The following is a 27,603-nucleotide window of genomic DNA, read 5'->3' on the forward strand; positions in this document are numbered from 1 at the left end:
CCTGGTTATCTCGATGATTATGCACTTCTAGCAGATATCGAATGTGAGAGACTTCTTTTATCAATCAATGATGAACCATTGAGCTATGAGGATGCAAAAGGTTTAACTGTTTGGACGTCAGCGTGTAAGGAAGAAATTAGTTCGATTGATAAGAACAAGACCTGGATGTTAGTTGAGAAGCCAAGAGGAGTGAAGGTTATTGGTCTTAAGTGGGTTTTTAAGATCAAAAGGAATGCAGACGGATTGATCAGTGAGTACAAAGCTCGTTTAGTAGCAAAAGAATATGCTCAACGAGAAGGGATCGATTTTGAAGAAGTTTTTGCTCCAGTGGCTCGACTGGAAACAATCAGGCTGCTTGTCGGACTTGCTGCTTCTCATGGCTGGGAAATCCACCATTTGGACGTCAAGACAGCGTTCTTACACGGGGAGCTGAACGAGGAGGTTTATGTGTCACAACCCGAAGGTTTTGAAAAGAAGGGAGAGGAACATAAGGTTTTCAAATTGTTTAAGGCTTTATACGGTTTGCGATATGCTCCACGCGCATGGAACACAAAGCTTGATCAGATTTTGAGAAGTTTGAGATTCAAGAAGTGTTCAAAGGAGAGTGCCGTTTATTACAAAATAGAGGAAGCAAAGTTGTTGATTGTTGCTGTTTATGTTGATGATTTATTCATCACAGGGAGTTCATTAGCGATTATACAAGAGTTTAAAGCTTCAATGTCTAAGTTTGAAATGACAGATCTTGGTAAGCTCACCTATTATCTTGGGATTGAGGTGTTGCAGAGGGAAGATGGCATTGAGCTTAAGCAAGAAGGATATGTGAGAAGAATTCTCAAGGAAGCTGGGTTGGACGAGTGTAACTTAACTCATATACTGATGGAGTTTGGTTTAAAAATGTCCAAAGCTCAAAAGGAAAAGCCTATGTCTGATCCTACCTTGTATCGTCGCAGAATTGGATGTTTGAGATACTTGCTGTATACGAGACCTGATCTTGCTTTCTCAGTTGGAGTTGTAAGCAGGTATATGCAGGATCCGCGAGCTTCACATAATGCTGCTCTTAAACAAATTCTGAGATATGTGTAGATTGTTGGATACTGTGATAGTAGTCACAACGTGGACCTTGATGATGGTAGAAGCACCTTTGGTTTCATGTTTTATTTCGGGGAGACACCAATTACTTGGTGTGTGCAGAAGCAACAGACGGTTGGTATGTCTTCTTGCGAGGCCGAGTTCATGGCCGCAACAGAGGCTGCTAAACAAGCCATTTGGCTTCAGGATTTGTTAAGTGAGATTACGGGACAGAATACGAAGAAGGTAACTCTGTACATTGACAACAAATCCGCCATTGAACTCTCCAAGAACCCAGTGTTTCACGGCAGGACTAAGCATATACACAAACTGATGTGATCGCAGGACACGACCTCGACCAAGAGGACCAAGACGCATCGGACGCGACCAGGGCAACCTCGTCAGACGCGGCCAAGGCTCCAACGATCCTTCCCGGAGCCACCACACGTTCCAAGAGCTCAGCAAAGGCGGCCAAACAGCGGCTCAACCTATTTGTCCGAACCTACGTCGAACACCAGCCACCCCACGAAGACTCCGAAGGCTCAGTCCGCTTAGTCTTCACTCTTACCCAAGAGTGAAGATGGTCAAGTCGTTAAGCAAGGAAGTGTACTCTTTTCCCTCACTCCGGGTTTATCCCAATGGGTTTACCGGAGAAGGTTTTAACGAGGCATGGAGCTAAACGCAAAACGCCTAAAGGCTAAGTTGCTTCACGCGCAAGGCCAAGGCGGTTATCTCTTTCCCTCTTAGTTTTTTGGTTTAAATTTGAAACTTTGAGAATATTCTCTTTTGATCCTTTAGCTTTTGAACGTTGAGAGCTTAGCGTTGAAAGTCAACAGAGGCGACGTGTTTCATTTACAAGGGAAACACGTCTAAGGACGATTGTGCGGACCATTAACAGTCTGCGTGTCCCTAAGTCCTCACTTGACCTAATGTATTTAAACTCTCTCTTAGCTTTGTTCCTCTTTAGACTTGTATGAAAATAAAACTTTTCCTCAAGAGAGATTCTTGAAACTTGTCTCACTCTTCTCTTTCTTCAATCCGGGATTGAACCTTGAGAAAACCCTAACAAGCCTCGAACCGGGTTCGACCTTGTTAGAGACCGTATCAAGAGGAGAGCCAAACCTCTTGTGTCGTCACTCGATCCATCCGTATTTCCCCTCACTTCGTTTCCATCTGTCCTCTTCTTAAACTCGAGTCCTCTTTCATCAGTTCACGAGTTCCCCACGAATCACCTCAAATCATCCCTGCTATCGTTTCCCCTCGTAGACGTCCACCCGCTCGTTCCGCATCCGTACTGTCCAATTGAACCGTTCGTGGCTTCTCGACGTATCTCCCGAACGGCTCGTTTGAATTCCTTCAAACTCCGTTTCCCTCGTTTGATTCTCTCCTAGATCCGAAGCCCAGAACCTCGGCCGAGGAAAATTTCACCGACTGAAAGTTGACCGAGAGCTCAAGCCGCGTCCGTGTCGCGACCGTACCGTGACCGTGTCTTCGGGTCACATCAGCTTGGTATCAGAGCTCTAAAAGCTCCTACAAGGTTGTTTCTTTCCAGAACTTTCTGTTCCTTTAAAGTTTCAATCTTTGAGTTTAAAGTTGCATCTTTTAATTCCATGGGACTCGCTTGTTCTTGTTGGTTTAATTTGGTGCATGCTTAGGATTGTCTTTCGTTCGCTTAGGTTGTTAGAATTCGAATTTGTTCGTCGTGTTCATATCTTTGTTCCTTTGTGTTCTTGCGAGCTCACTTTTAGATCCATAAAGCTAGTTACGCGTTTTATTTTTGTGTTTCCGGTCTTAGGCATAAAGCAGTTCTTGTCGCGTAGTACTTTTACTTTTGCTTTTGCTTTATTTGTTTTAGTCGTAGGTTTGAATGTGTCATAGCTGTCCTCAATCATTGTTGGTGAAACGAATCTTTGTGTGGTCCTCTTGAGCGTGTGAGACTCACGTGTGGTATTTCTTTTTTTTTTTGCGAGGTTTAAATTCAAAACTTATACCGCGGAGCCACGCCACGTCACCAGCAACCAGTCCGTACGATGGCCGAAGAAGTTCCACCAGCGCCACCAAAGATTGGTGTCACCCTCGCCGCATTACGAACCAGCCTAGAGCAACTAGCTAATCGTCTCACGAGGATTGAGCTTATGAATCCTCCTCGCAAAGATCCGTTACCCGCGAGGCGACCACGACGCGAGCCAGCGAGTGATCAGTCCGATGAGGACTTTGAACCAAGGCCTAGACGACGACACCGCTATGATGATCAAGACGACGAAGGCCCGAAACGCTACGAGCCAAACCACAAGATGGTTCCACCAACGTTCACAGGCAAGTCAGACCCCGAGGCCTATCTTGAATGGGAAAGTCGCATGGACCACTTATACTCGTGCCATGCCTATCCGGAACTGCGAAAGGTCCAATATGCGGTAGCACAATTTACCGATCACGCCCTTACTTGGTGGGATCGACTGGAAGCTGAACAACGACGCAACCGCGACCGACCTATCACTGTTTAGGAGGTCTTGAAAGCAGAGATGCGAAGGCGCTACGTGCCTCCATACTACCACCACGAGCTCCAGAAGAAGTTTCGGCGACTAACGCAAGGCGCACGGAACGTGGAGGAGTATTACGAAGAATTTGAACACTTGCGCAACCGGTTGCAAGTCGATGACTCCGAAGAGTCACTCATGGCTCAGTTCTTGGACGGATTGCAAGAACGCATTGCACGCAAGGTCGAGCGCCAACCCTATCAAACCTTTGAGGAGTTATTGCATCTCTCGGTGCAAATTGAAAATCAAATCAAGAAGAAGAGCGCCACTGCGCCTCGTGGCCGAACTCAAGGGACTACCAATTGGACTCCTAACGCGTCGCCATCAAACCGATTGCCGGAAAAGCCAAAGGCGACCAGCGCGGACTCGAGATTCAAACCTAGGGAGCCGGCCACCAATGAGCGCCAAGATCCGCGACGCAACACCACCGACGTCCGGAGCCGCGACATTGTATGTTTCAAGTGTCAAGGGAGAGGCCATTACGCTCGTGATTGTCCGAACGCACGGACGATGATACTGACCGAGGGTGGAGAGATCGAGTCCGACAATGAGGCCACCGAAGAAATGGTGCGAGGAGAAACCAAACTGGAAGAAGCTGTTGCGGAACCCGAGGTTGGAGAACTGCTCATGATACGCCGCATCCTGAACGCCGGTGTAGCCACGGATGACGCCAACCAACGTGACAACATTTTCCACACGAGATGCACTGTAAGTGGTCGCGTTTGTGGCTTGATCATAGATGGAGGTTCTTGCACTAACGTGGCAAGTTCCAGTCTTGTCAAGAAACTTTCTCTTGAAACCACAAACCACCCCCGCCCTTATCACTTGAGATGGTTAAATGATAAGACCGTGATCCAAGTAAAGGAACAAGTCACGGTCCCATTCAGTATCGGTCCGTATAAGGATCAAGTCCTTTGTGATGTGGTGCCTATGCAAGCTAGCCACCTCTTATTGGGGTGCCCATGGCAGTTTGATAATCGCACCACACACTGCGGCCATACTAACCAATACTTTCTCGTTCATGACAACAAACGTATTTGCTTGAAACCCTTGAGCCCCACGCAAGTACATGAAATGCAAGACAAGTTGTCTAAAGACTCAAACGATAAAAAGAATTTCCTGATTCAGTATGGTGATGTTAGAAAGTCCCTTAAGGACTCAGCCCAAGTGATTTTGATGTTGTTTCGAGATGCATTGCTTTCAGGTCTTGATGGTTCACTAGAGGCCTTACCGGAGGTCATACGCGGCATCCTCAAGCGATTCGCCGATGTGTTCCCCGAAGAACTCCCCGAAGGCCTACCACCGATCAGAGGCATCGAGCATCAGATCGATCTAGCTCCAGGAGCACAGCTTCCCAACCGGCCAGCTTACCGTGTCAACACCGAAGAGGCGAAGGAGCTTGAGCGACAAGTCAAAGAACTTATGGCGCAAGGCTACGTCCGAGAGAGCTTAAGTCCGTGTGCCGTGCCAGTGCTCCTAGTTCCGAAGAAAGACGGATCATGGAGGATGTGCGTTGACTGTCGAGCCGTCAACAACATCACCATCAAATACCGCCATCCCATTCCGCGCCTCGATGATATGCTGGATGAGCTTAGTGGCGCCAGCATCTTCTCCAAGATCGATTTGAAGAGCGGTTACCACCAAGATCGTATGAAGGAGGGAGACGAGTGGAAAACGGCCTTCAAGACAAAACAGGGTTTGTACGAATGGCTGGTAATGCCATTCGGTCTTTCTAACGCCCCCTCTACCTTTATGCGTCTTATGAACCATGTTTTGAGGTCGTTTATCAATAAATTCGTAGTGGTTTATTTTGATGATATATTGGTATATAGCGTTAGCTTGACTGAACATGTTAAACACCTAGAGGCTGTCTTGTTTACTCTCCGCGAAGAGCAACTCTACGCAAACTTGAAAAAGTGCGTGTTTGCTGCTAATGAATTGGTCTTTTTAGGCTTTGTTGTGAGTTCGCAGGGCCTCAAGGTCGATGGAGAGAAGATACGCGCAATAGAGGAGTAGCCCACGCCAACGAGCATCACTCAAGTCCGGTCGTTCCATGGCCTAGCCAGCTTTTACCGGAGGTTTATGCGAGATTTCAGTACGATCGCCGCGCCTCTCACCTTCGTGATCAAGAAGAACAGCGAGTTTTGATGGAGAGAGGAACAAGACAAGGCGTTCACCGAGCTCAAGAAATGCCTCACGCAAGCACCCTTGCTTATATTGCCCGACTTCAACAAAACTTTTGAAGTCGAGTGCGATGCGTCGGGAGTCGGGGTCGGAGCTGTCCTGACTCAAGGAGGCAAACCGGTGGCGTACTTTAGTGAGAAGCTTAGTGGAGCCACGCTCAACTACCCGACGTATGACAAGGAGTTATACGTCCTCGTTCGTGCCATGGAGGTTTGGCAACATTATTTATTGGCGAGAGAGTTTGTGATTCACACTGATCACGAAACTCTCAAGCACCTCCGCGGCCAGACCAACCTCAAGAGACGTCATGCGAAATGGTTGGAGTTCATTGAGTCGTTTCCATACGTCATTAAGTACAAGAAGGGCAAGGAGAACATAGTCGCCGACGCCTTGTCGAGACGGCATGCACTAATCACCACAATGGACGCGCGAGTTTTGGGTTTTGAAAGCATCAAGGATGCTTATGCTGGAGATGCTGAATTTGGAGATTGCTTCCAGAACCATGGAAAGGGAATCTACACCGAGTTCTACATTGATGAGGATTTCCTGTTCAGAGGTCGACGGCTGTGTATACCAAATGGTTCTATCCAGGAGTTGCTAGTTCGTGAAGCCCATAGTGGAGGTCTAGCGGGTCATTTTGGCATCACCAAGACCTTGGCCGTACTCAAGGAGCATTTTTACTGGCCAAAGATGCGAAGTATGGTGGAGAAGCACGTCGGCCGTTGCATTGCTTGTCGCACCTCCAAATCGACAACTCACCCGCATGGCCTCTACATGCCTTTGCCCGTGTCCACCGCACCATGGATCGATCTCTCCATAGATTTCATCCTCGGCCTACCCTTCTTGGCGCATAAAGATAGTATCATGGTGGTTGTTGATAGGTTCTCGAAGATGGCTCACTTCATTCCATGCAATAAGAACAATGATGCTGTGCAATTGGCGAATTTGTTCTTTAGTCAGGTCGTAAGGCTTCATGGCGTTCCGCGCACCATCATATCCGATCGGGATCCCAAGTTTCTTGGCCACTTCTGGCGAACTATTTGGCGCAAGCTCGGGACAAAGTTACTGTACTCCACCGCGGCTCACCCTCAGACCGACGGCCAAATGGAGGTCGTCAACAGGTCAATAGGCGCCTTACTCCGCACAGCTATCGCCAGCAACAAAGGCTCCTGGCTCGAGTGCATTCCGATCATCGAGTTTGCATACAACCAAGCGGTGCATTCAGCTACGAAAAGGTCGCCGTTCGAGGTCGCATACGGGTTCAAGCCTTTGACGCCCCTGGATCTCCTCCCTATACCACCGAATGAAGCCGAGAATCAAGACGGAGTCGCACGAGCAGAAATGGTCAAGGCTTTGCACGAGGAGGTCCGAGCCAACATAGAGCGAAGGAACGAGCAGTATGCACGCTTTCTCAACCGAGGACGTAAACCGATGCTGTTCAAGCCTTGTGATTGGGTCTGGTTACACTTAAGGCCGGAGAGGTTCCAGCAGAAACGCAAGGACAAGCTTAGCCCGCGAGGAAAGGGCCCATTCCGAGTCATCGAGAAGATCAACGACAACGCCTACCGACTCGAGCTTCCAGGTGAGTTTGGTACGTCCACCTCATTCAATGTCACTGACCTCGTTCCGTTTGATGTAGGTGAAGACGAAGATGTTTTGGGGACAAAACCTTTTCAAGGGGGAGGGAATGATGTGATCGCAGGACACGACCTCGACCAAGAGGACCAAGACGCATCGGACACGACCAGGGCAACCTCGTCAGACGCGGCCAAGGCTCCAACGATCCTTCCCGGAGCCACCACACGTTCCAAGAGCTCAGCAAAGGCGGCCAAACAGCGGCTCAACCTATTTGTCCGAACCTACGTCGAACACCAGCCACCCCACGAAGACTCCGAAGGCTCAGTCCGCTTAGTCTTCACTCTTACCCAAGAGTGAAGATGGTCAAGTCGTTAAGCAAGGAAGTGTACTCTTTTCCCTCACTCCGAGTTTGTCCCAATGGGTTTACCGGAGAAGGTTTTAACGAGGCATGGAGCTAAACGCAAAACACCTAAAGGCTAAGTTGCTTCACGCGCAAGGCCAAGGCGGTTATCTCTTTCCCTCTTAGTTTTTTGGTTTAAATTTGAAACTTTGAGAATATTCTCTTTTGATCCTTTAGCTTTTGAACGTTGAGAGCTTAGCGTTGAAAGTCAACAGAGGCGACGTGTTCCATTTACAAGGGAAACATGTCTAAGGACGATTGTGCGGACCATTAAGAGTCCGCGTGTCCCTAAGTCCTCACTTGACCTAATGTATTTAAACTCTCTCTTAGTTTTGTTCCTCTTTAGACTTGTATGAAAATAAAACTTTTCCTCAAGAGAGATTCTTGAAACTTGTCTCACTCTTCTCTTTCTTCAATCCGGGATTGAACCTTGAGAAAACCCTAACAAGCCTCGAACCGGGTTCGACCTTGTTAGAGACCGTATCAAGAGGAGAGCCAAACCTCTTGTGTCGTCACTCGATCCATCCATATTTCCCCTCAGTTCGTTTCCATCTGTCCTCTTCTTAAACTCGAGTCCTCTTTCATCAGTTCTCGAGTTCCCCACGAATCACCTCAAATCATCCCCGCTATCGTTTCCCCTCGTAGACGTCCACCCGCTCGTTCCGCATCCGTACTGTCCGATTGAACCGTGCGTGGCTTCTCGACGTATCTCCCGAACGGCTCGTTTGAATTCCTTCAAACTCCGTTTCCCTCGTTTGATTCTCTCCTAGATCCGAAGCCCAGAACCTCGGCCGAGGAAAGTTTCACCGACTGAAAGTTGACCGAGAGCTCAAGCCGCGTCCGTGCCGCGACCGTACCGTGTCTTCGGGTCACATCACAAACGATACCATTTCATTCGAGGTATGTCGAAAATGGACAAATTGAAGTAGTGTTTATTCCAGGAGAAGAACAGAAGGCTGATATACTTACTAAAGCCCTAGCAAGGATTCAATTCAAGGAGATGAGGAGCTTCATTGGAATGCAAGACCTCAACAAAAAGAATTTGAAGCTTAAGGGGGTGAATGTTGGATAAGTTTCAACATTTATCCAACATTACTTAGAGCTCAAGTTAGTCTTATCAAGTTGGATAAGGACTATAGGAGCTCATCATTATCTTATTAAGAAGTAGGAGGTATCTAGTTCCTAATAGGAATAGAATTAGTAAAAGATTTCTAGTTCTATAAATAAGGTTGTTGAGTTGTGACAATCCTTAAGAAATATAAGAGATGTTTAGTTTTTGAGTTATATTTCTAAACATCAATAAAAAGAGTTATTTCTTAAAAGTCATTGTGTTTCTGAAACTTTAATACCCTCTTCCATTTTCTCTCTTCTCTCCGCCTGAAAAAATGGGAGTTATGAAATTTGGTGAAGTGGAGATTTTCACCAGTAATATAAAATTCAAAACAGAAAAAACAAAGTTACAATTCTGAGTGGGTAATTTTTTAATTGATGTTATTTATTAGTTTTTCTTTGCAGTCAAAAGGAAAAAAAATATATATATATATATATAAAAGACGTTATTATTATTGCTTATACATTATTTAAAGTATTAAATAATTGACAATGGAGAGATTTTAGTATTTTACCAAAACTCTGTAGTTCGTGAAGCATAATTACAAGAGTTGTTGTCGAATAGCTAAAGTATAAAATTTGCTTTCAGTGCATTAGGCCAATTATCTTAGCTAATTAGAGTGTATGTCACTTGGGGTTGGGGGATTGGATTGGTTAAACTTGCAGCTCTAGCTTGATTAGGCCGTACTTAAGTAGCACTTGTAATAATATTTTATCTAAGGTAAAGGTTGGAGATTATTGATGTTTTATATGTAAGTTATCGTGAAAAAAAATAAAAAATTATCTTCTACCTCTCTCTTCTTCATCTCTCTTCTTCAGCCAAAAACCCTAGATTTATTCATCCATAGCCACCACTTCAAAAACCAAAACTTTCAAATTTTCTACCAAATCTAACAATATTTATAGCAAATTATATGATATGAATAATATTAATCTCTGTTTCCAATCTTACTCACTCCTCAAAAGTCAAATACCACAAACTATCAATCAGTTTTTTAGATTTGCTTATCATATTTCTCATAAAATTGATCTGGGTAATGAAAATATAAATTGATTTAAGGGATTCTAGAGTTTTTCCGTTGATTGAGAAGAAAAAAATAAGTCAATTAGGAATTTTAGATTACATATGTATATATCTATATATGTATAGATAAATATTTAATGTTTTCATACTAAACATAATAATTAAGCTAGTAAAATGGTTTATGATGCACCAAATAATGTATAAGGTACTTGGTTTGAATCCACTTAGGTGCATTTTTGTACTTATTTTGGATCAATTCGGATCTTATTCGGGTATCGGGTATTATCCGAACCCGATCGGGTATTATCCGAACCCGATCGGATATCCGAATCTCAGAAAAACTAAATCCGATCTTACATGCCACCCGAATCCGAACCGAAGTGCCTATTTCGGGTCGGGTTCGAGTTTCGGATTCGGTTAAAATGCCTAGGCCTACTGGCCTAGACTTGTGAGAATCTCTTAATTATACAATTTTAGCCATCGTGGCATTGTTAATTAGCTAACAATTTCGCTATATACTCTAAATTAATTCAATAACATAAAGTAATAATCATGTTATTCATAATTGTAAATCTATCAACTACTTTTTATAATTAGACTTTTTTCTTAATGATCCCTAACTCTTTGATAGTAAAATAATCAATAGACACATTTCATACGAGTCCATTAAGATATCCAGCAAAAAGAAACTCTCCCAGACACGATTCCCAAGAAACTCCCATTAACCAAGCTCTCCGATGCCGGCGGAGCTGTTGCTCGCCGGCGTCGGGATTTCACCAGTTCTGTTCTTTTTTGCTTTCGATCCACTTCTCTTAGTATTTTTCTTTACAAACTTTTTCCCCATTTTTTATCTTTGTTTAACCCTTTTCAGAATCTTTTGCCCCCTACTCCCGAACCAACACCCAGCTGTTGTCCGCTCCCGCTGCTCTGCCATTCACCGGAGAAGTCTTTTGCTTGGCAAAACTCTCTGCTATTATCGGGCACCCACTTCAACCCTCCCCTACTTTTGTGTTTGATTGAGAAACTAGGATTTTCCCCAGTGGACTTAGTTTCGAAAATTGATTCAACTCACGGCCACTGTCTGGCTCCGCTGATCTTTCAAGCACCGGAGATGTTATTTGGACTGCAAATCTCTCTGACAGTTTCGGGCAGACATCTCATTCAATCCTCATTTAGGCAAGCGGTTGTGCTTCTAGGGTTTTCCCCAGTGGACCTAGAATCAAACCTTGAATCAAGTCATGACCACCGGCTAGTACCGTCGATCTGCCACTCCACGGAGCTGCTCCCTGCCTCGCAAAGCCCTCTGTTTCCTACGGTCAGCCGCCGCATTCAGTCTTCTCCTTGGTTTCCATTGGTGAAACTAGGGTTTATTCGGGTGGGCCTTATCTTTCTTATCGGCCCGTTAAGCTCTCCAAACACAAAGCCCTTAACCTCAACCTTTAAACCCAGGTGCAAACTTTCTGAACTTATGCTAAGCCCATTCTCAAGGATCTTTAGATATTTTGGATGTAAGAAACGACATAACTTGCATCTTCTATCGATACCTCTGTTTCGGGTTAACTATTATCATCTGCAAATCCTGGTTCGGATTAAGTACTCGAAGATTTCTGCTCATCAAAGCTCAAAGATTTCGGGAACCCCGGTTCTAGTCTCTATCCACACCAAAGGATTGCGAAAGATCTGCATCTTGGCCCTGATTCCACGGAACAGTGGTTACCGACACTTTCACAATCCTCTGCCTCCATACCCCGAGTCCACAGAGCCTCCTCATGTTTTATCTATTAACCTCGGGGATTCCTTCCAAACAACTGCGGTTACATATCTAAATCCCTGTAAGTCCAAATCTGATCTTTTGCTCCATGTGTTGAAGCCATATTTTAGCCAATGGTGTGATCAAGATTACGCACTCTATGGAATCCACTTGAGTAGTAATTCATCATTATTGCTTTGGCTTCACTTTAATTCTCTAAGAATCATGGCATTTGCATCTTGTTTGGCTTTGCCTGTTGAACCCTCTTGTTGGATGCTGTTTGACATATGGACCATGATAAATGACCTCCTTGGTTACGGCTTTGCCTCGTCAAAGGCCAGTCTTCATCCTGTGGCAACTATAGCATCTGTATGCAAGTCTCAGAGAACTCCAAACCACTCTCGACTCATTGCCAAGCTCCTTCTCCGGGTACACCAATCGGTAAGAAGGCCAGCTTTGACACCTTCTACAACGCCAAATTGTCTCATGACTATGGCTATTTCCTCATCCATTAACATGTTCATGGAAGAGCCTGTCGGCAATCTTGACCTCACATGTACCAAGTTTCTCCAAGAAGTTGGCTCAAAGCTCTCAAGAAACCTTTGTCGATTAATCCTATCCTTGCTTTACCTTATTGTTGTTTTGGCATTGGGGAATGCCTGTTTACTTTGTAACTTAAACAATGCTTGTAGAATCCTTATCTCTTTTGAGTAATGAAATTACAAGTGGTTTGACAAAAAAAAAAAAACACATTTCATACGATATCGGTTTTAGAAAAAGAAAAAACACACTTGTGATTGATCGAATTTTCTTGTTTGTATTATAATTTTAAACACTAGTGGTAGAGATTTCTAGTTTGTATTTTACTAATTAAGTTCCAACTATATAACTACTCTTGTTTTGTAAATTTTTCACCATCCCAAAATCTAAAACTTTCGAGTCCATATCAATTTTATTAAAAATTTCTCACTAACATACACAAAATTAAACATCAATAATCTCTTTAATTTACTTGTGAAAGAAAATGCTAATTTTTTTTTCCTTTGGCAGATTTATTGTGTTTTTAGAAAACAATCCTGCCAAACCCAAAAACAACTCCCTTGAGATGATTTACACTAACTATAAAATCAAAGAGAAATATTAATTACGTCTATGCCAATTAATCCTTAGTGCCGGACTTGAGGGCATTTTTTTGAAACATTGCAATGAGGCCCCCACTTTAGATGGGCCCCGCAAAAAAAATTTTAGTTCAAATTTTAGAATTTTTTTTGGACTTCAAAGAAGAAAATAAGAAAAAAAACAAAATTTAAGAGAATAAGAAAATGAGAGAAAAAAAAAATTCTAAAGACATTTGTATTAATTTTTTAAACAGTTCTTTTCAAAAAAATTCTGAAAGTATTATGACTTTATTCTATAAGTTTTTGAAAAATTGTGATGCAACTTCTTTTTTTAGATTCTTTAACAACAAAAAAATTTTAATCCGTTTGGGGCCCCGGATTTTGTTGGTCCGGCTCTGTTAATCCTCATGAAGAATGTATATGTGAAAATACAGTTTTAACATAGATCTCTAACCATGCACACCACGACAATGTTAGGAATCTCCAAATAGAATACTAATAACATTGTAAAGAATGAACACATTCATTGTACCACAATGACTAGAAAAAGAAAAAAATGAAAAACTAGACAAGTAGGATGAGAGCCACGCAACCGACAACTTATTAATAGATGATCATGAAAAATATCTCATATTAAATCTGAAACTTGAACTAAAAAAAATTGAGACAAAAGAAGTCATATAATGTGACAATAAAATCCATTTTCAAAACTTGAAATTAACTCATAGAGGGAGAGACTAAACTTGGAAAAAAAGGAATAAGGACACTGGCACCAAACGGAAAGAAGAACAAGACAAGATGTGATATGTAGAGTTTAGGGGTTCAAATAGGAGGGGATCTTGGAATTGTTCAAAGAGCATTACCTTGTTACCATTCTTAGAAATTGCACTAGGGTGGAAGAGCCTAGAAATATCAGGGGGCATATAAGTGGGGTTAATCTTGTTCAAGTCAATGGAGAACATTTTATCCATTTTTAATAATGCCCCTCCGGTGTTGTGGTTAGTGAGCCTCCAAACGTGTTGCATGCCATCTCCATTTGTCTCTAAAGCCCACACAAGACGACGGTCATCGCCTATGCTGCCCAAGTCCATATCAACAACAGATGACGATGATGTCTCAATAATAGGATTTGGAATGACTTGAAACATCTCCATGTGAAGATCAAAAGCAATCAACTTGGTCACGTCTAGGTGGAACCAATAAAGCCATCCGTTTGCAAAAGTTGGTAAGTTGTCATGGTTTAAGCGATGCTCAGGAAGAGGTGGAGTCACCAGCCTCCATTGCTTGACTCCAAAATCGAAAATCTCGCATGATAAGGTGGTGTCGTAGTTGCTAATGCTATGTAACCACACTATTTTGTATGTTCCTGTAACGTAGTCTTTTCCAAATCCTGGTGAAGGGATCTTTGACTCTGAGTCATCGTAGTCTATTTGAATGTTGGGAAGAGGCAGCTTGTAGGACCATTTCGTGGCTGGGTTCATCACTGTAATTTCTCTTGTGAAGGCATAGAAGCAGACGAGACCATCAATACTACTGGAAATTACCCCACTATCATCTCTAGTAGGTCTCCCTTTATCATCGCTAATAAAATATCCTTCTTCTTCTTCTTCTTCTACTAAACAAGCCGAAGACCACTCCAACCTCATCGTTTTATAAGCATATTTCATATAGTAACTTCTTCTATAGCTTCTATAAGAATAGAAAAAACGGACAAGTTTGGGTTCTTGAGTTTTCTGATGCAACATGTGTCTTTCCTTAAATGACATGGACGTTATCATACGTCTCCAGTGTTTAGACACGGTTTGGAATCTCAACAGGGATTTCACTGGAAGTCGCAACATAACTTGTTCTAACACATCGTGGTTAAGTATCTCATCATCAGTTCCCAGCTCCCTTCTTCTTCTTGATATACCATCGTAGTATTCATCTCTTCTCATCTTGCTCCGGCTTTGAGACACTGTCTCTTCACTTCTTCTCCTTCTTCTCTCTGAAGACGACGTTATCTTTTCTTTTTCGTGGCTCTTCCTCTCCTCCATCGATGATATAAATTTACCCTTCGATGTGTCTTAATGCTTCTTTTCTACGTAGTTTTTGCTTTCTCTTTCTAAGTTCTAACGAAAACGACGATCTCTGTCTTCTCAATTCTCATGATCTCTGTCTTCAATTTATAGACGCTTCTCCTACAAATATTCGGACTGGAGTTCTTTCTAGTTTCATATAACTCCAAAACCCTAATGGATCTCAGCGGTATATATTTTATTTATTTTGTATATATCATGCTTCTGTAGTTTTTGCCCTTTCTCTTTTGTATCAGTTTTTATTTAATATGTATATATATTTTTTTCGTTACGTGATAGATTTGAAAATCATACAACAGATAAATCATAACAATGGGTCAAATTAAATATGCACTATGAAATGATGAAATGACTTGAAAAGGTAGGACACGTATGACGTATCCATTCGCTGGGAAAATTAAAATTTTGTACAGTTTTGTGAGAAGATCAAAGTTATTGGCTTATTGCCAATTAGGAAAGGTATTAATTTTAAAGTTTTTGTGTACGTAGTTTTGTTTTGTGGTGTATCACACCACAGACATCTTAGCTATAAAACATAAGTCATTGATTTATTGATTCCCATATTGGTACAACTAGTAAACAATCAAAATTATCTTGCTCTCGGAACCACCGAAGTATCCAAGCTAATGTTCAGTTCTTCATATTCCAAGCCTCGAGTCTTGCTCATCCCTGAGTTTTCACACACAATACACTCTTTTAGTTCGTTGATAACCTGAGACATGGTTGGTCGTTTCGAGGAAGAAGGATCGGCGCATGACATTGCCAGCTCAAGAGCTCTCCACACAGAATTAGAGTCATAAGCCCCGCCAAGGTTTGGATCAATGATCTCAGTAATATTACCTCGGTTAAGCTTAGAGCCAACCCATTCTGTTATGTGATACTTTTCAGAGATCACGGGTTGGTTTGTGATCATTTCCAATAACACAATTCCGTAACTGTAGACATCACTCTTTGCAGCTAAACGACATGTAGGGTAATATCTACAAGCGAAGAACAGGGTATCTTTAATCACTGAAGAAGCAATAGTAAGTTTTAGAACATTAAAATACTTACTCGGGGTCAAGGTATCCAAGAGTACCAACAACCAGTGTGGAATCATAAGATTCGCCTCTAACTTGGAAAGATCTTGAGAGACCAAAATCAGCGAGTTTGGCCTTGAAATTCTCAGCTAGCAATATATTGGCAGTTTTGACATCTCTATGAACTATCGGTGGGGTGCATCCAATATGTAAGTACTCCAATCCTATGCAATAGTAGTCACATCGATCAACTAAATTACCGTAAACCTGAATGACTCAATATCTTATTCTACGGTATTACGTACCTAGTGCTGTGTCCAAGGCTATTTGTAGCCTCAAACTCCAGTTGATGATGGACTTACCTCCTTTTTCTGTATATACATAGATCCATATAACCATTCGAGTTTTATGAACTAGTGCTACACGTGAAATAACTAGAAATACAAAAATACCTGACAAGTGTTGTTTTAAGTCTCCATTGGGCAGAAACTCATAGATGAGGGCCAAGTGATCTCCTTCATAGCAATACCCAACGAGACTAACCAAATTTGTATGGTGCACTCTCAGAAGGAGATCAACCTAAAAAAGATTCATGTCAAGAAAATGTTTTTTTTTTTGGTAAGGGAGGGGAGATTCTCCCACATTTATTCAAAAACTAAAAATAAATTACAACCAAACATAACGCTGGACCGCAGTCCCATTCATGTCCGCTACAAGAATAGAAGTCATAAAACTGGGACAAGCATCAAAAGCATGAAAGCCCAAAGGCAAAGAAAAAGCATGGTTAGCCAAGCTATCAGCAAGATAGTTCGCCTCCCGATAAATGTGTGTAATACGGACTAGCCAGTCCATTGAAATAAAGCCATAGCACAAGCGTACTAGGAAGGACAATGGATGTGAATCACATATCCCTGTCCGAAGAAACCCCACCACCATCTCAGAATCCACCTCCAACTCTAAACACGGAACCCGCCTCTCCCAAGCCAAATATAACCCATAGTACACGCCCAACAGTTCTGCTAACGGTGCAGAGCATACCCCAATATTAAGCACAAAACCCGCATACCAATTTCCATTACCATCTCTAATAACCCCACCAGCAGCTGCATTCCCCGGGTTTCCTCGAGACGCTCCATATGTATTTAATTTCATCCACCCCGCCGGTGGTAAACTCCAAGAGATAAGTCTATCAACCCGTGCTACCGACTCTGCATTCCCTCTTTGTTTCACATGCGCCTGCAACACCTCCCCAGCCGCATCCTTCACAAACTGCACCCTATCTCGACACTTCCTATTCTCACCAAACACATTTATACATCTCCACTTCCACCCCCACCAAACACATGTCAAGAAAATGTTGAAACATATCAATAGTATTAAATTTGGGCTTATCTTGGGTTTCTAACTAAAAACCAATTGGCAATTAGTAGATTGACCCTAACCCTTTATATATTAATGATAGTCCTTTTAAACTTTAAATGTGTGGGACTTGAATTGTATCCCAACAATCTCCCCTTCAAACCAAGGACCACATGTGGGATATTAACACGCCTCCTCGAGATGATAACTCCATCTCAAACTGATGTCACTTGGACTGATAATAAACCCCTTCTTGGGCCCCCATTACTCGGGTTAACAAGAGGCATGTCTGTATCCACTTTTCTAGGTCCACCAGAATTTTAAGATTGGGCTCTGATACCATGTTAAATTTGGGCTTATCTTGGATTTCTAACTAAAAACCAATTGGCAATTCATTAGTAGATTGACCCTAACCTTTTATATATTAATGATAGTCCTTTTAAACTTTAGATGTGGGACTTAAATTGTATCCCAACAAATAGTATAGTTGGGAAGGGTTACAAAAATATAGATACCTCTGCTTTGAATTGTCTATAGCCTTGAGATGACGATTGAGAGAGTACTTTAACGGCCACTTGATCAGAGACCTTGATAGTACCATAATATACCATGCCGAACCCTCCTTTACCTAAAATTCTTTGGAAGTTATTTGTCATCTTGATGACTTCGGAATATGTGAACCTTTTGCTTTCTTTATCAGCAAATGTAACACCGTCTACCATTGATGTTCTCATTGGCATGTGTACACCTAAACATCAGAATAAAGATGTTATTTTATCATCAGTTTTGTCGTACCACTTTTTTAATGCAATGGAACAACGACATTTGCAAGATTTGATAAAATTTTCTTATTTAATGCCTCTTTGCAAGTACCTTTCAGAATCGTTAACTTTTTCTTTCTGAAAACAAGAAATTGAATTAGTAAAGCAATGACAATGGCTGCAGAAACAGCTGATGCAACAATTGGCACAAGAACTTTCTTCTTAGGTGGGTTTCTACATGAATCAGAGACACAAAGTATTGGGTTTCCTTCAACACTACAAGAAGAAAAAGATTATTCATGAGACATCAAAGGCACAAACGGGTAAAAAAAATTCAAAAAGTATGTAAGAAAGTTTCTTACAATAGTTCTAGTCCTTTCTTGCGAAGAACTTGAGGTATTGAGCCGCTAAGATTGTTCCCTCTCAAGTTTCTGTTCAAAACGACCATGATAAGAGGTTGAATCATAAAATAATTAGATAGTATGTTGAGATAAACTTACATAACTAACAACGATTTCATGTTGCCTAGAAACTCCGGCACTCCTCCGGTCAAACTTATTATTTGACAAGTCCCTAATATTAGAAAGAGAATTTATATGATATATACATCTAATACCTTCAAATATATATATAATAATTTTTTGCCGTAGATCAAAAAATGGACATGCTCACATTTCTTCCAGCTGTGTAAGATTTTGAATGGCAGCTGGTATGTTTCCAGTTAAACCACTCGAAGACAAGTTTCTGGTAAAAAAATTAAAACCACATTGTAAGTGTTAACGATCATGACTACTAAGGGATCATCTTGAAGAGTGATTGTGCATATATGTGTACTGATGAACTTTTGACTTACAACTAAATAATTCTTGGTGGTGTGGAGATATCCGTGTTGGTGCAGTTTAAACCATCCCAGATAAACTGTTGAGGGACGCATGGATCACCTTGCCAGTTGATTTTATTCGATCCATAGGTGGCTTCAATGCTTTTTATAGCAGCCACTGACATTAAAGTGTTCATGATGTAAGAAACTAATACATGAAAAAATGTCACGAGTGAAATATTATACATACCGTCAATTTCATTTGTTTCGGATTGCGGAAATTGGATGACTATATAGATTTCCAAAGCGTTAAGTAGAGGTGGAAGAGTTGATCTGTTGGTTCTTGTTAGCTGCAAACTGCATTTCCCTTCTTGACAAGTTTTTGGGGTCACACTTTGGACAGTTGTTATGTCAAGTTTCTTAGGAATTATAGGGTCAGCAAGAACTTCTCCGTTCAACAGGATGTTAAATTCTCTGGTATCATTTTCTTGCACGTCTTCGATCTCAGCAAAGTGTGCGTACACGTAATATTGGTCTCTAGGACTTCCTAAAGGCAATTCAATCGTCAATGGTGCACTGACATTAGTAGGCGTTGCAGCATTTTTTAGCGCATCTATTGGTGGAGCATAATTGTTGGAATTGTTCACTTGGAGAGCTGTGGAAATCTGAGTCCAACCCGGCTGAAATTTGGCTCCATATGATACCCATGTGCGATCATAGACATCTTTCATGTACCTATGGATGGGAACAATGTTGTTTCAGTAGTAAAGGACATTACCATTTTTAATTAGTAATATTATTAGCTTGTGTTGGAAACAGAGCAAAAAGGTGAAAAAGATAAAAGAGAATATACATAAGCAAAATAAGAAACAGTGATCATACTGAAGTTGACTTACCGGAGATCAGATCCTGACTTGCTAAGATATGTCCGGGACAAACGTTGCAAGGAACCAGACTTAGTGATATAAGAACCATTTCCCATTGGGCGTAATTCCAAAGCCGTTATTAGCGGTGTAGTTTCACCAGTTTTAACAAGACAAATCTGCAACGAGTTTGATGTTGGGATGTGTAAGATCTCTTCTGATGTACCATTCACTAGTGTTTGCAAATCTATTGTGGTCCATAGATTAGGTCCAAGATACATATCAAACTTTGGCTTATGGTCAAAACCATCATAATTTCTATATACAAACCTAGCCACAATTAAATAAGTCCTGCCCTTCTCAACGTTTAGATTGTAGCAGTTCCTTATTCCATCTGGAAAATATCTCAGCGTCTTGTATGGATTCGCATATCCCTCAGGATTTTCTCGGATTCGACCAATTTCTCCAGTTCTTATTAACTCTTTATCCGAAGAGAACCGTAGTCCAGTAAAAGTCTCTTCATAAGGAGACTGTTCATTCGAAGGAAGCCCGCAATCCAGACTGATGAATCCTATTCACAAACATTGTGGAGATTATCAGTTAAAATAATGCTTTTCTGAAAACCAAAACGTTTGTAATAGCTATGGCAGATCTAGAGAAAAATTTAGTCTAGAGTGATATTTATTTATTTATTCTATATAATTTTTTTGATTATATATACACTGTTTGCCCAGAAAAAGGTATTATATATAGTAGTTGTCATAAAATATTTAATATCCAAAAAATTATGTTCATCAACATATAGGTTATTTATAACAAAAAATATGGAAATATTGATGTAAACTATAACTATAATACACCTATATGTATATATAATATTCTATAAAGTAAAACAAGAAATACTAAAGAGAGGGAGAAGGAGGAGAGGCTACGAGAGTGGGGGAGAGTAAAAAGCTTTTTATTATTATTGTGTCACTTTCTCATGTTGTACAATTCCTATTTATAGTGGAATAAAGAAGTTATGAATCATACCACTTATTAACATAGTAATGACAGTTGTAAAAGTGTGATGACATGTGTTGATGGATTAATCACACTTGTTTTACAACACTCCCCCTTGATTATCCATCACTAGAGAATTACGTACTGCCTCGTTAAAAACCTTATCATGGAAAAACCCATTGGGATAAAAACCATGACAAGGGAAAAAGAGTACAATGACGTAATCTCCCCCTGGAAAAGATATTAGTGGTCTTTTCTTCAAAGATCTCATAGATGACGCATTCCGATGCTATGAATATGCTTTCTGAACATGGTAGTCAGAAGCGATTTTGTAAAGAGATCTGCTGCGTTGTCACTTGATCGGATATATTGGATATTGACTTCCTTGTTCTTCTCGAGTTCTTGAATGTAGGAGAAGAATCTTGGAGGAATATGTTTTGTTCTGTCGCTCTTGATATAACCTTCTTTGATTTGAGCGACACAAGCTGCATTGTCTTTGTATAGCGTCGTTGGCTCCTTACTGCTGACCATTCCACTTGCATCTTTTATATGGTTTAACATGGATCTGAGCCATACACATTCTCTGCATGCTTCATGAAAAGCTATTAGCTCTGCGTGGTTCGAAGAGGTGGCGACCAAAGTTTGTTTTTGTGAACGCCACGAGATTGCAGTTCCTCCAATTGTGAAAACGTATCCAGTTTGGGATCGAGATTTATGTGGATCCGATAAATATCCTGCATCTGCAAAACCAACTAAACCAAACGCAGAGTTTATACGATACAACAATCCCAAGTCAATTGTACCTTGAAGATAGCGTAATATGTGCTTAATTCCATTCCAGTGCCTGCGGGTAGGAGCTGAGTTGTATCTTGCAAGTAAATTAGTTGCAAATGCAATGTCTGGTCGGGTACAATTTGCAAGATACATAAGTCCACCGATAGCACTCATATACGGTACTTCACAAGGTCTGAATGGATCTGTATCAACATTCAGGGACCTACCGACCATTGGAGTACTCAAAGGAGTAGCTTTATCCATATAAAAGTGCTTTAAAATCTTTTTCGTATAATTTGACTGATGCACAAATACTCCATCTTGGAGATGTTCTATTTGAAGACCGAGACAAAATTTTGTCTTTCCAAGATCTTTCATTTCGAGCTCTTCTTTCATATGAGTTCTAGCATCATCAATCTCCTTTTGAGTTCCAATTATATTGAGATCATCAACATATACAACAATGATCACAAATCCCGATGAGGATTTCTTTATAAAGACGCAAGGGCATATTTCATTATTTACATACCCTTTCTTCAATAAGTAATCGCTTTAGCGATTATACCACATGCATCCGGATTGTTTTAATCCGTAAAGTGATCGCTGTAATTTTACCACATATATCTCATTAGGCTTTTCCTTTATAGTCTCAGGAACCTTAAATCCTTCTGGAATTTTCATGTGTATTTCATTATCCAATGATCCATATAAATACGCTGTCACTACATCCATAAGGTACATTTCTAAATTATTAGAAGCTGTTAGACTCATTAAGTACCTGAATGTAATTGCATCCATGACCGGAGAATATGTTTCCTCATAATCAACTCCCGGCCTTTGAGAAAAACCTTGTGCAACAAGTCGGGCTTTATATCGTGTTATCTCATCTTTCTTATTTCTCTTTCTCACGAAAACCCACTTGCACCCAACAGGTTTTATATCATTAGATGCAGTGACAATAGGTCCGAAGACATTTCTTTTATTAAGGGAGAACAATTCAGTTTGCATTGCACTTTTCCATTTCTCCCAGTCAGGCCTTTGTTGGCATTCTCACACAGACTTTGGATCAGGATCATCATTTTCATAATAAATCTCTTTAGATACAGAAAAAGAAAATATTCCATTATCATCATCGATTTCATCTCTAGCCCATAATTTTCCATCTTGGGCATAGTTAATAGAGATCTCATAATTTTCTGTATCGTCTTCCTGATGACTTTTCTCTTCACTTGGTTCCTCTTGAACCTTTTCATTTCCGTCTCCCATTTTCTTTTTCTTTCGGAGATTTTTATCTTTAGAACATATTGGCCTCCCCTGTTTCAATTGAACTTTAGGCTCATTAACCCTTTTCCCATCGATTTCCTCTCTAGGAATTTCAACTCTTGATGGTGCATTTGCAGCGAGAATATGTGATTTTGTCACCCTTTTTGTATCTGTGAACGCATCTGGTAATTGATTTGCCAAATTTTGTAAATGTACAATTTTCTGAACTTCCAGCTCACGTTGATTCGTAGGGGGATCAAGATGTACCAAAGATGGTGTATTCCATGTAATCTCTTTTGGTACTTGTTTAATTCCCCCCCCCCCCTAACACTGGAATTCATCTTCATTAAAATGGCAATCAGCAAAACGTGCTGTAAACATATCACCAGTTTGTGGTTCAAGATAATTTATGATACTCGGTGATGCATAACCGACGTATATTCCCAATCTCCTTTGTGGCCCCATTTTTGTTCTTTGCGGTGGGGCTATAGGAACATAAACCGCACATCCAAAAACACGGAGATGAGAAATGTTTGGTTCTTGACCAGACGTTAATTGTAAAGGGGAATATGTATTGTATGCACTTGGTCGTATTTGGACCAACGCTGCAGCATGCAATATAGCATGACCCCATATAGAAATTGGGAGTTTTGTTCTCAATATCAATGGTCTAGCAATGAGTTGTAACCGTTTAATCAAAGATTCAGCCATACCATTTTGTGTATGAACATGAGGGACCGGATGTTCAACATTCAATTCCCATTGACATACAATATTCATTAAAAGCTTGTGAAGTGAATTCACCAGCGTTATCAAGCCTTACTTTCTTTATGGCATAATCAGGGAATTGTGCTTTTAACCTGATTATTTGGGAAATGAATTTTGCGAAAGCCGTATTTCGTGTTGTCAAAAGACACACATATGACCATCTACTAGATGCATCAATCATTACCATAAAATAACGAAATGGCCCGCATGAAGGGTGAATAGGTCCACATATATCACCATGTATTCTCTCTAAGAATATTGGCAATTCATTCCCGACTTTGGTTGGCGATTGCCTAATTATGAGTTTTCCTTGAGAACATGCATCACATGAAAACTCACCATAACAATAAATTTTCTGGTTTTTTAATGGGTGGCCATTAGAATTTTGCACAATTTTTCGCATCATGATTGAACCGGAATGTCCAAGTCTCTCATGCCAAATCTTAAACGTATTAGTAAACTTTGAGTTTACTGTAACATACGATGCGAATACATTTATTTTTGTGCAATATAATCCAGAGGATAACATTGGTAACTCTTCCAAAATATGTTTTTCCTTGGATTTGATGCAAAGATATTCAATGCCATTCTTATTCATAGTCTCTATATGATATCCATTTCTTCGGATATCTCTGAAACTTATCAAGTTTCGTTGAGACTTAGGGGAATATAATGCATCTTTTATTTCAAATTTTGTTCCCCTTGGCATTGAAAAATTGGCTTCGCCAAAGCCCATTATAATCTTTGCATTTCCAGATATAGTGCTCACGCCTTTAGCAGAGTCATTCATTTTGAGAGAGAAGAAATATTTTTTATCTCTAAATATTGAGTGCGTAGTAGCACTATCTGCTAGACACATTTCTTCATCCTCAATCTCAAAAGTTGACATTTTCTAGAGATAAAACATTCATAAAATATGCATTAATATATAACAAAGTCTTAGGAGATTTAATATATATTACAAAAGACTTTAAACACCAAAAGTTTTACAAGCATATTTTACATAAAGATTTTAATCGCATGATTTTCCACTCTCTTGATTGACGAGGAAATCTGCGATATCCAGATGAGTTTCATCATTGAGACCATGGTAGGAAGGTCCAACTTCATTTGAGATGAGATTGGTCTCAACGTCTCTTTCTTTTTCCTTTTGAGACGCTTGATATAGATCGGCCAAATGCTTTGGTATACGACAAGTTTGGTACCAATGACCTTTCATGTCGCATCTGTAACAACTACTCTCATCTTTTTTCTTTATAACGCGGCTGGCATCATTTACATGAAGATCGTTGTTGGCTTTGCCAGCGTTGAAGCTATTAGAATAGTGACCTCTTCCTCTACCTCGGCCACGACCTCCTCCACGCCCACGACCACGGCCACGGCCTCGACCGCGTCCGCGTCCTCGTCCTTGCCAATTATTATAACTGGATGAAGCAACATTCACTTCTGGAAGTGGAGCTGATCCAGTTGGACGAGTTTGATGATTCAGCATCACGAGTTGATTATTTTGTTCAGCAACAAGAAGAACGTGCATTAACTCAGAATATCGAGTGTATCCTTTGGTCCGGTATTGTTCTTGCAGGATTACATTTCCAGGATGAAAAGTTGAGAGCGTTTTTTCGATCATATCATAATCGCTCACTTCTTCACCACACAAAGCCATCATGGAGGTGATTCCGAACATAGCGGAATTAAATTCACCAACACTTTTGTAATCCAAGAACCGGAGATTTAACCACTCATGTCTAGCCTTTGGTAAGATCACATATTTCTGGTGATCAAACCTATCTTTGAGTGATTGCCAAAGATCTACAGGATCTTCTTCCGTGATGTAATCGTTTTTCAGATTATCGTGGAGGTGGTGGCGTAAAAACACCATGGCCTTGGCCTTATCCTCATCTGACGTCGTTTTCGACGGATCGATGGTGCTTAAAAGCCCATCCGATCTCAGATGCATTCGTGCATCCGATGCCCATGTCATATAATTTTTTCCAGATACATCAAGGGCAAGGATTTCGAGTCTGGCGAGATTTGACATAATTATCTACATGAATAATAAGTCCATTATTAATTTATTCATGAGATTTTGAGGAGGCAGAGCCTTCCATAATATAATATAAATCTTAACATATGATCGAGAAGGCAGAGCCTATCTTTCTGATCAAGAATGTAGATCTATATGATCAAGGAGGCAGAGCCTATCATTATGATCAAGGAGAAGACATAGTCTTGAATTTAAAGGAATTTAAAGAAATTTGAAATAAACAAATTCGATATAAATTAGATGTTACCTCAAAAGAGTGATCTTGTATAGAAACGGTTGGATTGGTTGGAGCAGAGAGACGATCGTGCTGATAACGTGATGTAAACTATAACTATAATACACCTATATGTGTATATAATATTCTATAAAGTAAAACAAGAAATACTAAAGAGAGGGAGAGGGAGGAGAGGCTACGAGAGTGGGGGAGAGTAAAAAGCTTTTTATCATTATTGTGTCACTTTCTCATGTTGTACAATTCCTATTTATAGTGGAATAAAGAAGTTATGAGTCATACCACTTATTAACATGGTAATGACAGTTGTAAAAGTGTGATAACATGTGTTGATAGATTAATCATACTTGTTTTACAACAAATATCAAATAATTAATAATTGAGGTAGAAGAAAAGGCTGCTTGAACCAAAAAAGCATATAGCACTCGTTGCCTACACTCAAACCTGGCTTTGGAGACAAGGATGAGAGTACACATCCAAAATAGCTAAACCATTTTTATTTTTTTGGCAACTAGCTGAACCAATTTTAAGTGAACAAATCTACAAACTAGTTTTTATATATTAGCATGGGGCACATGCCCCAGCCCCAGCCCCAACCAACCTAGATCCGCCCATGTGGTAAAAGAATATGTCTAGAAAACATTAATAAAATATTTAGAAATAAAGGATGAATAAATAACAAATAAGATTTCTGATACCTTGCTGGTCTTGTCGTTGAGTTCTACCCAAATGAATGATGGCAATTAGCTGTAACAAAACCCCAAGAAATTTCTTCATATTTTCTTACCTCCCAAAGAAAAATTAAGAAAACCATTTGCCACACCGTGGAGGATAAAGGGAGAAGACATATAAAAGCAAAAAGAAAGACTTTGTCAAGTCAATAGAAATGAGTAAAGGCATTTACTATTCAACCAGGGAAGAAGAACTGAAGAAGAGTACTAGGAAGAAAACAATGTCCACACATCACTATCATGATCTTATCTATGGAATATATGGAGCAGACCAAGAAGCACGTTAAGCGATAAACTGTTATATCATAGAATAATCAATTATCTAAGAAATAGTCTAAGAAGAATTTTATTTTTTTGTCCAATGACTTTGATTTGTGAGTCTAATTATTATGTGTGAGAGTACAAATAAGTGAATGATAAGAAATCACAATCCATAATCTGTTTCTTTAGTTATCTAGAGAGTTTGATTTTGGAAATTATACCACAATCCCTTATATATTAATAGAGAAATGTCGCTGTTACAGAGAGTTTGAGACACCAATTTGTAAATTGGTTTTACTTTTTCTAAAAATTTATATCTGAAATTTGGATTTTTTTTCTAATTAAAACAAATGAAATTTGGATTTATTATAAATTTTACATTAATGGCTAAACTTGATTTGTATGTGTATTCTATTTAAATTATTTTAAAAAATATAGTTGCCATTACTTTGGATGGACAACGGATGGTGACGGTGTGGCGGCTACGTAGAGACGAGCACATGATCAGAGTCGCCGGAGGTAATGGACCCTCATAGACACGCTACACAGAGATTTCAAGACAGTGAACCCTAGGATCTCAGATTTCTTCAAGCAGGAGCTCTCTACTTGGAAGGCAGCACCGTGCACCGTCGACGATTCCACCGGATATGGTACATCTGATGGTAAACTTAAACTGACATATAATCTCGTTTAATTGTAAAATTTAAACTCTCATTTTTTTATAAACCTAAACCGATATATAATTTCATTTAAATGTAAAATTTAAAACTCTAACTTTTCTTTATAAATCTAAACTGATATATAATTTCGATTAGTTATACAATCTAAACTCTAATTTTGTTTTATAAATTCAAACTGG

The 27,603-nt window shown here is 40.3% G+C and overlaps 3 protein-coding genes across 4 annotated transcripts; all 3 read right to left on the reverse strand.

Annotated features, from left to right (window-relative positions):
• Nucleotides 1-13,506: 13,506 nt before the first annotated feature.
• LOC147944828 (putative F-box protein At2g02030) lies at nt 13,507-14,805 on the reverse strand. Its single transcript, XM_087512739.1, has 2 exons — nt 14,728-14,805; nt 13,507-14,640 (listed from the first exon to the last, which is right to left on the reverse strand). The coding sequence occupies exons 1-2, from the start codon at nt 14,803-14,805 to the stop codon at nt 13,507-13,509; spliced, it is 1,212 nt and encodes a 403-aa protein (XP_087368865.1).
• Nucleotides 14,806-15,260: 455 nt separating this feature from the next.
• On the reverse strand, nt 15,261-26,661 carry LOC104787947 (receptor-like protein kinase At5g59670). 2 transcript variants are annotated; one of them, XM_087451155.1, is made up of 10 exons: nt 18,840-18,984; nt 18,659-18,730; nt 18,487-18,559; nt 18,349-18,417; nt 18,099-18,262; nt 17,741-17,973; nt 16,319-16,445; nt 16,172-16,237; nt 15,901-16,090; nt 15,261-15,827 (listed from the first exon to the last, which is right to left on the reverse strand). In XM_087451155.1, the coding sequence occupies exons 3-10, from the start codon at nt 18,504-18,506 to the stop codon at nt 15,437-15,439; spliced, it is 1,260 nt and encodes a 419-aa protein (XP_087307281.1). In that variant the 5' UTR covers nt 18,507-18,559; nt 18,659-18,730; nt 18,840-18,984; the 3' UTR covers nt 15,261-15,436. The 2 variants fall into 2 exon arrangements, 1 of the variants encoding a protein (XP_087307281.1); XR_015557778.1 differs by lacking the exons at nt 15,261-15,827; nt 15,901-16,090; nt 16,172-16,237; ... (2 more) ...; nt 18,099-18,262; nt 18,349-18,417 and adding exons at nt 19,057-19,541; nt 19,703-20,240; nt 26,451-26,661.
• Nucleotides 22,711-26,573, reverse strand: LOC147944829 (uncharacterized). The gene is made up of 2 exons (XM_087451156.1): nt 25,768-26,573; nt 22,711-25,520 (listed from the first exon to the last, which is right to left on the reverse strand). Exon 2 carries the CDS (start codon nt 25,512-25,514, stop codon nt 24,489-24,491), a length of 1,026 nt encoding a protein of 341 aa, XP_087307282.1. The 5' UTR covers nt 25,515-25,520; nt 25,768-26,573; the 3' UTR covers nt 22,711-24,488.
• Nucleotides 26,662-27,603: the final 942 nt, after the last annotated feature.

Source organism: Camelina sativa, chromosome 5, assembly GCF_030686135.1.
Source record: "Camelina sativa cultivar CO46 ecotype springtype chromosome 5, ASM3068613v1".
NCBI lineage: Eukaryota > Viridiplantae > Streptophyta > Magnoliopsida > Brassicales > Brassicaceae > Camelina > Camelina sativa.